Source organism: Cottoperca gobio, chromosome 6 (assembly GCF_900634415.1).
Source record: "Cottoperca gobio chromosome 6, fCotGob3.1, whole genome shotgun sequence".
Classification (NCBI taxonomy): Eukaryota; Metazoa; Chordata; class Actinopteri; order Perciformes; family Bovichtidae; genus Cottoperca; species Cottoperca gobio.
Genome location: NC_041360.1, coordinates 13,215,706 through 13,228,719, shown reverse-complemented (window position 1 = coordinate 13,228,719; position 13,014 = coordinate 13,215,706). Strand labels below are relative to the sequence as shown.

The following is a 13,014-nucleotide window of genomic DNA, read 5'->3' as shown; positions in this document are numbered from 1 at the left end:
TTTACTCATCCATGGTGGTTACAATGACATTAGTTTCTCAAAAATAACAACGTGTCTCAACTGGGACTGCAAAGATCACACAAACAGGGAATTGCATGCAGTTTCTACTTGAATATGGCTTCTAAATAGCTAATGCTGTTATTTTTAAACATAAAATAGTAGACTACCCCCCTCTTCTGGGAGATCTCAAAAGGTGCAATAATAAAAACATTCAAGGTTTCAACTAGATTTATATTGCTGTAAACAGGTCCTCGATGAAAACATGTGATATTAAATAAAACATAATGTTACAGTACATTCCAAGTCAGTCATATTAGCCTATGGGATGAGAGGATATATCCGCATTATAAGTCAAAACACAAATTAAAGTCTACTTAAATTGGACTGACACCTCACTGAACATAAAGCAGTAGTTAGCCTGAGACGTGTGATTTGAACACATACATGACATTCTTATTTTTCTATTTCCAAGATAAAACTGCAATTTACAGGTAATGTCTATACACATTAGTGAATAAATAAAATTTAACAACCAAAATATTCATAAAATACATAATTGATCCCACATATTTAATAAGGGAGAAATTAAATGTTCTTTACGTTATTTACAACCCACAGGTCACATTTTGTGGATTTGTATGTAGAAAAATAAATAAGATTCAAAACACAGCAAAGCTAAGGAGGGTCATCACAGTGGTCCTAGTCTTCATTGATTTCAGTAATCGCCTCTGCAGCACTTCATCTGCTCACACTTTGTACTTCTCCTTGGCCTGATCATTCAGTATACAGATGTGCTGTGAAACAAATAAAATAAACCAGAGAACAGTGAATTCATGTTAAATGCATTTCTATTGAGCAGGAATTCATTTCCTCTATTGTTTTTGGAATTGTGACTGTTTTAACAAACTGACAGACTACAAATTTGACATGATGGATCATAAGACAGATTTTTATTTATTTATCGTGTTTAAATTAGACTTTTTTTTTAAAGAAAAACATGTAATTAAATTAAAATTAAGTTTCCCCACCACAATAGGCATTCTTTCACAAGATTTTGACTCTGCATAATAGAAAAATAACAGGTGTTACTATACTATGTACTATAAAGATAGTTCTGTTATATTTAAATGTGCCATTAAGTCAGTGAGCCAGGATGCACAATGTCAAGACCCTGTACACTAAATCAGCCATAATTCATTTTATTATTTACACATGTGCTTTTTATACTCGTCACATAACACAATGTCTTCTGTGAAAAACATCAGAATATACATTTAATTTTTATATATATTTTTTCCACAAATATGTATTAAATTATTCCCCATAGTCTATTCTCTTCATTTCATAGCTTTCCTCTTGGTTGCGCTGCTTCCAGCCTCAGATCGAGATTTGGAGGGCTGGCCTTTATGTTAGCGCTTTTATCCAATCATATTTCAGGCGATAACGTCAGCACGTCCACGTCTTTTGTTTGGATACGCACTATTGAGAGGCAGAGCTATGCAGAGCTAGCAAACTTTGAACGAGCCAATTTGTGTAGATTTCTACAAGCTTTTTTTTCAACCCACAATGGCTGAAGGAGGAGAAGAGATCGATTTGGTCGCCGATATCATTACAACGCCATTTTCAAGACAAACTTTTCAAGAAAAGATAGACATCGACGCCAACCTCGACGCTAGCGAGCCTATCACAGCTGGGAAAAGGGTCTCGGAGTAGAGCTGCTGCTCCTTTGCGTTGAAAGGAGCCAGTTGAGGTGGTTCGGGCATCTAGTAAGGATGCCACCTGGGCGCCTCCATAGGGAGGTGTTCCAGGCACGTCCAGCTGGGAGGAGACCCCGGGGAAGACCCAGGACTCGGTGGAGAGATTATATCTCCTCACTGGCCTGGGAACGCCTTAGGATCCCCCAGTCGGAGCTGGAGGATGTGGCCCGGAGAAGGGAAGATTGGGGTTCCTTACTGGAGCTGCTGCCCCCGCGACCTGACCCCAGATAAGCGGTAGACGATGGATGGATGGATGCATGCTTGACATTATTTCTTTCAAAAACAGTACACTATGAGAATTAGTATACTGTACATACTATATACACACACATTTAAAATCTAGCATGGAACTGCCACACAACTATTGTGTCACAATATGTCTGTCTTCATACTTCTCATCTGAAGTAATCAACTGCAGCAAACTTACACTGAGATCTCTGAAGTACTCATTGTAGTCCAAAGCGTAGCCAACCAGAAAGGCATCTGGCACCTCAAAACCAATGTCTGAAATAAATATATAGACACCACTGTGAGTCATATAAAAGAAAACTACTTATAAGTGCAGTGGAAGTAAAACTCTCAGCTTGATTGGAAATTAAATGAAGAAGCATTAACTGTTATCAGAAGCTCTGCAGTGAACTAATAGATGTTGCTCTTTTAATGTCTGTGTGGGGTTTAACTTAAGCTGTCACTGCTAGTGGGAAGTCAAAATGCTTACAGTAACAGCTGCCCTTGAGGGACAATCTTAAAGAGATTATCTAACTCAAACCTGAAAGCATTACATAACCAGAGATAGTGTGAGCAGGGGGTTTTCAGGCATGCGCTAGTGCATAAGTGCCAGGCTCAGCTACATTTGGAGTATATTTTCCTGAAATAACCATTAATCCTGCATGTAAAAAAAACCCAGCTTTATTAAATAACACTTTACCAGCCCTTAAAAGAACCAGACACACTTGCGAGTTACTAGCATAGCATGAGCACTACCATACATTACTACCTTTTATAGATAACATGTGTTAGTGTGAAGTGAGTGAAGAGGCACTCACAGTCTGGTCTGTACCCTGAACTCCTCGGTGTCCTCTTCACCAGAAGGCTGGAATTACAAAGAAAATACAGGATAAATTACACAGAAACCCTCAACAGAGAAAACAACATGCCAAAGACAAAGGGTGGTTGTCACCACAACATTTTCAGTGCAGGTTTTAATCGTGACAGCTGGCACCCTTTGTCTTGGTACACCTGCACAGCACCTTGGCCAAACAAATGCCTGTTCACGGTTCAAGATCAACCTCTATGTGTGGATCTTATTTTACATGCATGGATGCAGAGCACAGGCTAAGTGGGGCCAATGAATAGAGATTTCCTGTCTTAAAGCTCAATTTACAGAAAGAAAACAGTCTGCATTAGTGAACGGTTGTCTCTCTATACCGTGTGAGTCAGCCCTGTGATTGACAGTGACCTGTCCAGGGTGTACCTTGCCTCTCGCACATTGTCAGCTGGTTGGTTCCAGCCACCGCAAAGAATAGTTGTAGCTAAGGGATATAACAGAACACTGCATTGTATTCAGCTGTCGTTTTGGGGTGGCAGCAGAAATATCAGCGGTAGACATCGCTAAACACATTGGCCAGGGCCAACATCAAGTCATTAGAAATGAGCCTACCCAGATCAAACTAAGACAAGTATCTCTTATGAAAGCATCAGAGGAAGCCCACATTGCTTCAACACACTTCCTGTTTCAAACAACTGCCGGGAATACATCAGAGAAATGGCCTCTACCTCCACAGTGCAGTTAAATTAGTGCAGCAGATTAACTCTTAAGCTGCTCCCTCCCTACTTCACATTACATCTCTAATGCAGTCCTAAAGGAGAGCGTCCATTAGCTAAGAGCGCTGTTATATGCACTCCCTCTAAAAGACACGTTACAGTTGAGGTCTAGAATTCAGCCTCCTGGACGGTAAACTATCTGATATTTCCTACCTTACAACTTTGACCATTTTGGGATTGCATTCACTCAACAAGGAAAGTAGCGTCTGCATCGTCCTTCCTGTCTCCACAATATCCTTTTTATAATGCAGAACACAGGAATTGTTACATTAAGGTGGCGGCATATACAAAAAGATGCATTACTTAAAATATGACATTTATACAACTCATGTACCACAGACTTTGGTCTAAAATTACTCCTGAGATTTAAAAAGATGAACAAATGCAATATTATAATGTAAAACATAACAAGGACTGGGCAACATGGCAATGTAGATCGTGAAATTATGTGACTTTGTCAACCATAAACATAAAAAATATTATTTATGCCAAAGTTTTTATGTCATTGTGAACAATTTTGCAAATCTGTGAGCAGGACTGATGTATGGCAATGTTGGATTGGATTGAAATGTAATTCACAATATAACATTTACATATCTTGATTTTTATAGATATCGCCCAAAAATAATTCAGAATTAAGAAGATAATTCTTACCTCAACAATCAAAACATTCTGGAGAAAAAAAAGAAAAGAATGCACAGTTGATGAAGTATACAGCCATAACAGACAGTGTAGTTTAACTATTTCTGCCTGACAAACACTAGTATACTAACCTTGCCTGAGAGACTGGACAACTCATCCCCTCCTATGACTTTGACACTGTTTGTGGACTTGTCATTCTGGGGGACACAAAGAGGAGACAACATTATCCATCTCAGTTTGGATTAACCTCGTCTTATTGTGTTAATGCTAGAATCACAAGAAAAATCTTCACCACAAATCATGACATGGACTTGGACTCCAAAATCGCAGGAGGTGCAATTTTTGCAACAAAAATAAAAGAGGTCAAAATACCATTCTGAATAAAGGTAGTGTGGTGCTGCAGAAATGTCCGGGCCTACTAATGGTATTCTAAAGACCGAAGTAAAAATCGTTGTTTGGTGCAGATCTTTGCATAAAAATCCCACCATGATTATTTAAATATATTTTTCAATGAAAATGAGAATGATGCAAAATTGATCATTCCCTCTAATGTCATGAATCATATCATAATTGCAATATCACGCAAAATAAAATAAAATAATAATAATAGCAATAGTTTTTTTTCAAATCGACATTACATGTTTAAATGTACATTGCATTCAGAATCCCCTGACTGAATACTGCAGCAGCCCGTTTCTGATTGAAGGCGATTGTTCTCATTTGTAACCCCATATCACACACACCTCACATTAGCACAAGTGGTTCCTGGGAATTAAATGAGGAAAGGCAGCTTACACAGTAGCTCTTCACCCTGATGAAATCTACTGTCAGGGGGACTGATTTATCACTGTTCTGGTTCAGTGCTTTAATATAGTCCAGGAGGTCTGCGAAGAACTTGTAGCCTCCTTTTAGCACACACAAAGCTACGATGTGGTGTCCCCCCATGTCCTGGATTATATCACGGGCCAGACGCTCTGTCCTGAGTAGGAAAGGTGGGAAACACAAAAGAGTAAAAGGCAGAGAGAGAAAAGAAACAGTAAATGAAAGTGCAATGGTGAATGCATTACAGTTCCTATGGGAGGAGATGCTTTACATGATATTGCACTTAAACATAATTGCTTACAATGCATTTCACAGCACTGCACTGGACTGTATTTAACCCTTGCCTCCCAATTCCACATTCAAATACACTTCAGGATGTGGGCCACAGTGATTTGTCAAACAAATGCAGTATAGTGCACGGCTGTAATAGCACAGACCAGTGTGAATGTGTGTCTCAGACAGTGAAACACAAAGAGCCAGACGATTTGACAAAAATAGGAGTCATTTTCAGTGTTTTGTTGGTGGTTGATTTACCTGTCCATGATGAGTCCATGGGGGATGATCACCTTCTCCAAGTCGTTCTCATAATGTCTGGGTACACAGAAAAGGTCCAGCTCGTGGCCTTTCTCATCGTCAGCGATCTGGAACAAGAAGCCACCTCATCAACTCAGCGCAAAACGGTTGGCACTGACAGATAACGTGCGCCAAAAACTCATTTAATCACAGTGAATCCATTCCTCGCGCCCCTGGCAACACTGAGCCTGGGCAGTTGGCCTGTTTATCCCCGCACACACATGAGTGAGATTGTTAACGGACATCAGAGACTCATGTGGCTGAGCGAGAGGCTCACATATTGATTGGAAAGCTAGTGCCACCTGCCGTCTATCAAAACAAGCCTGCGGTGCACGGAGCACAACCACACCCTGACAAGTGAACACGTTATCAACATACCAAACCACGAACGAACCAGCAGCCTCACCTGCAGATACGAAGTCATGTTACCGTCGGTCGCACGTCCTGTTCAGTCGCAGTGAAATATCTGAGAAGTCATGCTCAGGTCGTAAGAGAGAGAGAAGAAGGGAGGGAGGAGGAGGGTTTATGAACTGGAGGTGGCACGAGCCGCTCTCCTACTCACCGACTGCTGCTGCTGACCGTGCGCGAGCTGCACATGAGGTGCTTCTCCGCCGGGGGGGATTAAGCCCTTTACGTCAGAATCCAGTTTACCTTCCCAATAATCTGATTTGTCCGACACAACCTGACTTTAAAATGCGCTATCCTGGACACTAGCACTACTGCTGCATGTGTTGGTAACTGTGGCAGCAGCGGGCCGTAGTGCGAGCTGTTTGGAGAAGCTGCAGATGACGCAGTTTTAAAAATATAACCGATGACAGTTCCGCCGCTCCTCACTGCACTGCTCCCTATATATATATATATATATATATATATATATATATATATATATATATATATATATATATATATATATATATATATATATATATATATATATATATATATATATATATATATATTTGGGATTATAGACGTTGTAATCCCAAATACACCAAGTAATTTTTAGATCACATACAATTAAACTACATGTCATCTTACTATAGGCTATATATTCATGTTTTACATGTATTATAATGGTGTACTCTATGTTCATTTGTAATATTTTATTGTACAGTAAACAAGAAAGCATTTGTTGACAGAACAATCTCACCCAAGATCAATTTAGTTGTGGTGCATTCAATCATGTCACATGATCTTCATCAGCAGATGTAGTCTGCCCATACATGTTTGTTTCTTTTAGCAATTTAAGGAGTTACTAAACCAATTCATGACTTCTCATCAATGTTAACTTCAAGCATACCATGCTCTGCAATCCTGTACTTAATTGTCATGCCAATAGAGCACAGTTCAGTTAGTTTTTTAACTGTTACTTAACTCTCATCAATTGGTATTACCATATTTTATCTGTTCCATTACTTGGTTTTATCATGTTCTTTGTGTGGTATCGATTTAAAATGTGTGATTCTGTTAGTGTTAGAGCTGTATCACTTTAATATGCTCTGTTCAAAGCAGATTCTCAGGGAGATAACTTGTCCTCATTTTCATTTCATTTCACTTCGCACGCTATGTTTCTCGTCTGTTTCTGGCATGTCTATTATACAACAATCTAAAAACAGTTTTTAAATTTAGAAAGATAAAATAGGATGTGAAACTGCAAAAAACAACCCGTAATATGATCCCAATTTAATGAGTGATACAGAAACAAAACATTTGTTCCATCTTACAAAAAAGCAACCCCAGGTGTTGAACAACAGCAGGAGCATGTTACTATGAAAACAGAATAAACATGTTCCCATAGTTAAGAACACCAAAGACGCAAACATCATCATCTCTGTACGATAATAACAGTCTTTATGAGTGCCACTTGTGACGTGAGGCCAAATCTCAAATGACACCATTCCCCATATAGAGTCCTACTTTTAGCCTGAGACCCACATACAGAGCTGTGGCTGTGGGCAGAAAGTAGAGCGCCATCCAGGCGAAGATAGCATGATTTGAGAGAAGACCTTAAACGGGAGAACACTCATTTTTTCTTCTTCTCATCTTTCTTGCCACCATCAGCTTTTTCCTTCTCCTTGTCTTTGTCCTTATCATCTTTTTTCTCTTTGTCGTCTTTCTTCTCTTTCTTGCCTTCCTCTTTCTCCTGTCCTTCTTTCTTTTCTGCGTCTCGGTTGGAAATCTTGTTGTTGATCAGGTTGTGAAGAGCCACCACAGAGCGTATGAGCGAGGCCAGGTAGACCACCAGCATTTGGTCGTTGGTCTTAAGGTAGAAGGCTTTTGTGAACTCCTGCAAAGACGGAAACATAATATTGAGCAACACAAAACCTTGTCTTAAGAAATACAACGCACATCATGTTCATATGATATGAAATGAACAAGGAGCTGGTGGCTAAAGACTAATATATGAGTTTAGTAGCAAACTGACTTCTGTAATGCACTGAAACCATTTGACCAAAAGGTGTTAAAGATAAAAAGAAACCATGAAAGATGAGCCATGGCTCAAACACAAATCTTGATTTAAATTCAGATATGAAACGAGCAGGTATTTATCACCACGGTCATGTTTATGCTATTATTATGCTGGTTAGTTACAGGAATGCGACCAAGAATTATTTTGGTGGTTGCCTATTTTATCAATTAATCACCTCTAGATAACTGAAGTACATTTTTAAAAACAATGGAGTTGAAAGTTCATCACAAAATTAAATTTGCAAAACATCATTACAGTAAATGTAAACCCAAGCCTAAACCCACACGATATACGTTCCCCATTTCACAAATGAATTTGTTAGAAACTACAGTTCATGCTAGTCAACATTTGAACACAAATGTGCTGGAGCCATGTGTGTCACTAAATCTGACTCAGTGTGCCCTCCAGTGGATAAACTGAGAAGCTGCTGCTCAGTTTGAGATGAAAGCTAGATTATTTTCTTTTTCTTATTTCCCAGTTCAATTTGTCTGCTTTCGTCCATGCATCTTTGGCTCACTGACAAAAAATTGTGCATCAGTTGTAATGGCAAAGTATTTACAACATAACAAGTTTGCTAATGTTTCAATATCACTTGTACAATAAGTAATTAATTCATTGTAGAAATCTAGCTCTCAGGGTCACATATAAGCCAAATAAATATTATTCATTATTCATATATCATTTACAATGAAGCAAAATTACAACAATTAATAAAGATACCAATTTCCCTACAATGATCACTGTAAATAAATACAAAGTAATCGCACCTAAAACACAAACAACTTACCAGCAGATTTACATCTGGGAGCAGGTTGAAGACATCCTGCAGCTGGTAGATGATCTGGTGGTTGATGGGAAGTTTTCCTGCCGTCACTCTCTCCAGGTAGGAGCGGATCTCCAACAGCTTGGAGTTGAGTCCCTTCAGGCCATGAACCTGATTTGTGATCCGTTGCGACAGGGTGCCCACTGTGGTATCCTTGATATCTCTGTTTATGTTACGTAGCAGATGAGAAGTGAATGGGCATGAGTTTGCAAGGAGTCTTCATTAGTTGATCATTTTCGTCAGTATGTCATTGCACTTTTGATGATTATAGTAAAGCATAAGCAGTTGTAGCATTTATACTATGTATTGTGATAACAATTATTTACTGTGGTGACTAAAATGGCTAGAACATGATTTACAGTGTAGAAAAGTGTGTGAATCAAAAAAGGTACCTGAGCAAGTGCTCCACACCCACTTCCTCTGCTTCCTCAGCTCCAATCTCACTGGTGACGTGTTCAAATGTCTTGGATGTTGGAGTACCATCCTAGAAATAATAATGCATAACAATGAATACTCTAACTCTACTATAACTGAAAATTGCTTTTAACTAACTTATAAAAAAAACGGAAAAAGAAAAGTTTCAGAGCAGTGTTTGAAATCAAAACATGCAACAAGATGATATTGCAATACACACCTTTCAGTGGAATACTTTCTAACAAAAAACAGCTACAGCTCTTTAAAAACAAGTCTTACAAATCAGTGTGTTTTCCAATTTACCTTGTGGACAGATTAAATATAAAAGAGCAGTCATAAAACGTATTTAATTGAAGATCATCAGACTTGTATCCAGGAAATGCATGCATCATCACAAAACACACAAATGGAAATGTATTTAATATGTAATTTATAATTCAATAAATCAATGCTCAGGCCAAACACTTTTGGAAACAACTGGCATTCTGTCTGGTCCAATGCAGTCCACGATTCACTTACGTCATGTATTTCCTCCACAGAGATGTATGCTTCTGTGGGTAGACCAAGATCTTTGGGCTTCACATCTATAATGACTAACACCTGGTAAAATACAAAGACAGATATATGTGATTTATTTAACATCAGCATAAATATGAGTGGAACATGGTGACATTACAACACATTCTCATTAAGCAGAGGAAAAAAGTTAAACAGTTACATACTGAATTGGTACAGTACTGCTTGATGAGCTCATTGATGGCAATGTCATTCTTATGCAACTTGGGTCCTGTGTGGTACCATCCGACTATTCTTTCTCTGGCTGAAAACCAGGAAATACAGTTAATCACAAGTATAAAAGGTTAGGGTCAGGGTAACACTGTCAAGTAAAACACAACTGAATCATGTTGACGTAGGCAGTCCTTTACCATTAACTTTCTTGAACATGCCATACATGTTCTCCAAGTAGTCATGATCCAAGAACCACACTGAATCATCCCTGTCATCCTCGTCAAATGGCACTGGAAAGGAACATTGACAATGTATTATAATGCATTACAAGTGAAGGATGCAGTCTTTTAAGAGCTTGTATCATAATAGGGACTAAACATAAGTACATATTGGTCTCTAGTTAATCATGCTTGTGTCACTCACCTGCAAAACTATTTGAGACGTCAAGAACCTTTTTGTGCCATGATCCCAGAAGGACACCAACCACTCGTTTCTGATTTCCAACTTTTCCTATCCTTTAGATTTAATTGAAAAATTAACACATTTTCTTGTTAGTTTACCGTAGTTTTGTCAGAAGTGAACGTCATGAACATAGGCTGAGTCGTTAGCTGAGGTGCTACTGTAAGCTAAGCTAATGCCCAAATATGTTATTCATCGGTAATGAAATGAATGACAAGATTATAACATTAATGTGTACGTAGTAGCGAGTTTAACTACTAATCAATCTTACTGTGTCATTGATCCATTAAACGGTTTAACACATAGTGTGCTCTAACACTGACTAGATGGCGAACTAAACTGATTTCCCTAAGCTAACTAGCTTGGTCATGTCTACATTGACTCTCAATGGGGCTCTGACTCAGCAGGGCTAACATTAGCTTAGCTTAGCAGCAACGTTACGCTTCTGGATATTTTAACTCTAAACCTGTGTAAAGACTGAACACACATACTACACTTACTGACCTGTTAAAATGATCGACCACACTGAGCAACACCAAGGGGTGAACGACCACATTTTCCACCGCTAGCTCCGGCATTTTTGCAGTAAAGATAACCAGCTCACAGCAGCCGACCTCAACACAATAACGGCTACGCTACACTTCCGTTTGCGTCTGACGTCTCTTCCGTTTCTCTGGGCAACAGAGAGACGCGGAGAAAAGGCAAGAGTTTTCTCAACTGTTCACAGACAAAATGGCAGGAACTGAGCACGTAAGTTAAGTTTGTTTAGTGTCAAAAGCCTTTTCTTAAATGTATATACCATTATGTCAGTTTATGATAAACGCGTTAACGTTTATATTAACGTTAGATAGCCGAAAACAACGACATTGCATCAAATATATTAGCTATAATTTAACTGTATAATTTAATTGTTAAATATCTTCCTTCATTTATTATTTTCCTTCAGGCAGAAGTTGAGGAAACACTGAAGAGGATCGAAGTCCATAAAGGTGTGATTGGAACAATTGTTGTTAATGCAGAAGGTAAGCCAAAAGAAAGATAAGCATACATCTGCACACTTTTCTCTGGTACAACATGTTTACAATACTGTCTAATGTTTGATCTTTTCAGGTATTCCCATAAGAACAACTTTAGATTTCTCCACGGCAGTTCAGTATGCAGGACTTCTTCGAACCCTCACAATAATGGCGAGGAGCACAGTGAGGGACATTGACCCTCAGAATGACCTCACCTGCCTTCCGCATACGCTCCAAGAAACACGAGATCTTGGTTGCACCAGGTGAGTGTGTAGTGTAGTGAGTATATACGTGAGTATTGTTGACTTAATGATGACCACTGACACAAACATTTAATATTATCTCAGGCAAAAGGCTGGTACTTAGAAGAGGCTCTACTGTTTTCACTATATTTGTCTTCTTTTTTATGTTTGTTTAGAGAACGACTTTCTGCTGATAGTCATCCAGAACCCATGTGAATAGCTTCTGGACATTTCCATGACAGTCAGCCGTTGGTTTGTCCCATGATGGGGCTTGATTCAGGCAAAAATATACTTTCCCACTGTGTTATGTTGCTCCATGTACTGCATAATCCCTTGTTCTACTTGGAACTCAAGTGTGTCGCCTTCATCTACATGATGCATTGTTTATTTAGCTCATGTAATTCTTTCCTTTTTTTGTCTTTGCGTTGATATTAAATAAGTCTGTGAAATAATAAAGTTTCTGGTGGTTGTACAATACTTACAAGATTATCCCTGTTCATTCTGATGGGTGACAAATTCAATAAAAAACAAAACATAGATGTAGATGCATCCATACAGGTATACCGTGTCATATATAATTAAGAAATTACTATGATGTATAAATATACTGAGCTAGCTTTGATTATGACTTTTATATCAAGATGGCACAAGGATATCTAAGTTACTTCAAAAGAAAGATCATTATTGGGCCTCAGGAGCTTCAGTCACAAAGACTGCTCTATTGACTAAAACTTAGCGATCCTTGTGACTGGAACTGAACAGGAACAGTCCACATTCAACTCTATGGAATCAGCACATGCCTAAATGCTTGAGCTCCCATGGCTCTGTGCTATGGGTTACATTTTATTGCCGTGCTTTGAGTCCACTCATCCCCTTAGAGATGAGGGTCCCTGGAAATCAACACAAATCACTTTCATCCCTGCATAGCTCCACCCAATTTACACCTGACTTGAGGTCTAATCAGCTAGGGTGATTGAAAACACCTGTGTGGTTGTACAGAACTTTAAATTCGCAAAGTAACTATAGCTGTCAAATAAATGTAGTGTAATAAAAGATGTTTTCCTTTGAAATGTAGTAAAAGTATAAAGTAGCATAAAATGGAAAAAAAGGTGAAAGTCCACCCTTATAGACGAGGGTCCTTGGAAATGAACACAATGATTGTAATTTATTACTTTCATCCAGTGGTGGAAAAATTATTTAGATGCTTTACTTAAGTAAAAGTATTAACATCACAGGGTAAAAG

At 38.6% G+C, this 13,014-nt stretch overlaps 3 protein-coding genes across 3 annotated transcripts; 1 reads left to right on the top strand and 2 right to left on the bottom strand.

Moving 5' to 3' along the window:
- Positions 1–213: 213 nt before the first annotated feature.
- Positions 214–6,388, bottom strand: hprt1l (hypoxanthine phosphoribosyltransferase 1, like). Its single transcript, XM_029434376.1, has 9 exons — positions 6,025–6,388; positions 5,580–5,686; positions 5,019–5,202; positions 4,355–4,420; positions 4,236–4,253; positions 3,735–3,817; positions 2,804–2,850; positions 2,185–2,261; positions 214–794 (listed from the first exon to the last, which is right to left on the bottom strand). Exons 1-9 carry the CDS (start codon positions 6,040–6,042, stop codon positions 747–749), a joined length of 648 nt encoding a protein of 215 aa, XP_029290236.1. The 5' UTR covers positions 6,043–6,388; the 3' UTR covers positions 214–746.
- Positions 6,389–7,286: 898 nt separating this feature from the next.
- On the bottom strand, positions 7,287–11,148 carry psmd7 (proteasome 26S subunit, non-ATPase 7). Its single transcript, XM_029434424.1, has 8 exons — positions 11,018–11,148; positions 10,478–10,569; positions 10,252–10,344; positions 10,048–10,145; positions 9,845–9,925; positions 9,304–9,395; positions 8,876–9,074; positions 7,287–7,905 (listed from the first exon to the last, which is right to left on the bottom strand). Exons 1-8 carry the CDS (start codon positions 11,089–11,091, stop codon positions 7,642–7,644), a joined length of 993 nt encoding a protein of 330 aa, XP_029290284.1. The 5' UTR covers positions 11,092–11,148; the 3' UTR covers positions 7,287–7,641.
- On the top strand, positions 11,111–12,248 carry LOC115010046 (dynein light chain roadblock-type 2). The gene is given in 5 exon segments (XM_029434425.1): positions 11,111–11,263; positions 11,460–11,535; positions 11,624–11,751; positions 11,753–11,792; positions 11,948–12,248. Coding segments are annotated over 5 exon segments (306 nt in total). The 5' UTR covers positions 11,111–11,245; the 3' UTR covers positions 11,992–12,248.
- The last annotated feature ends 766 nt before the right edge of the window (positions 12,249–13,014 follow it).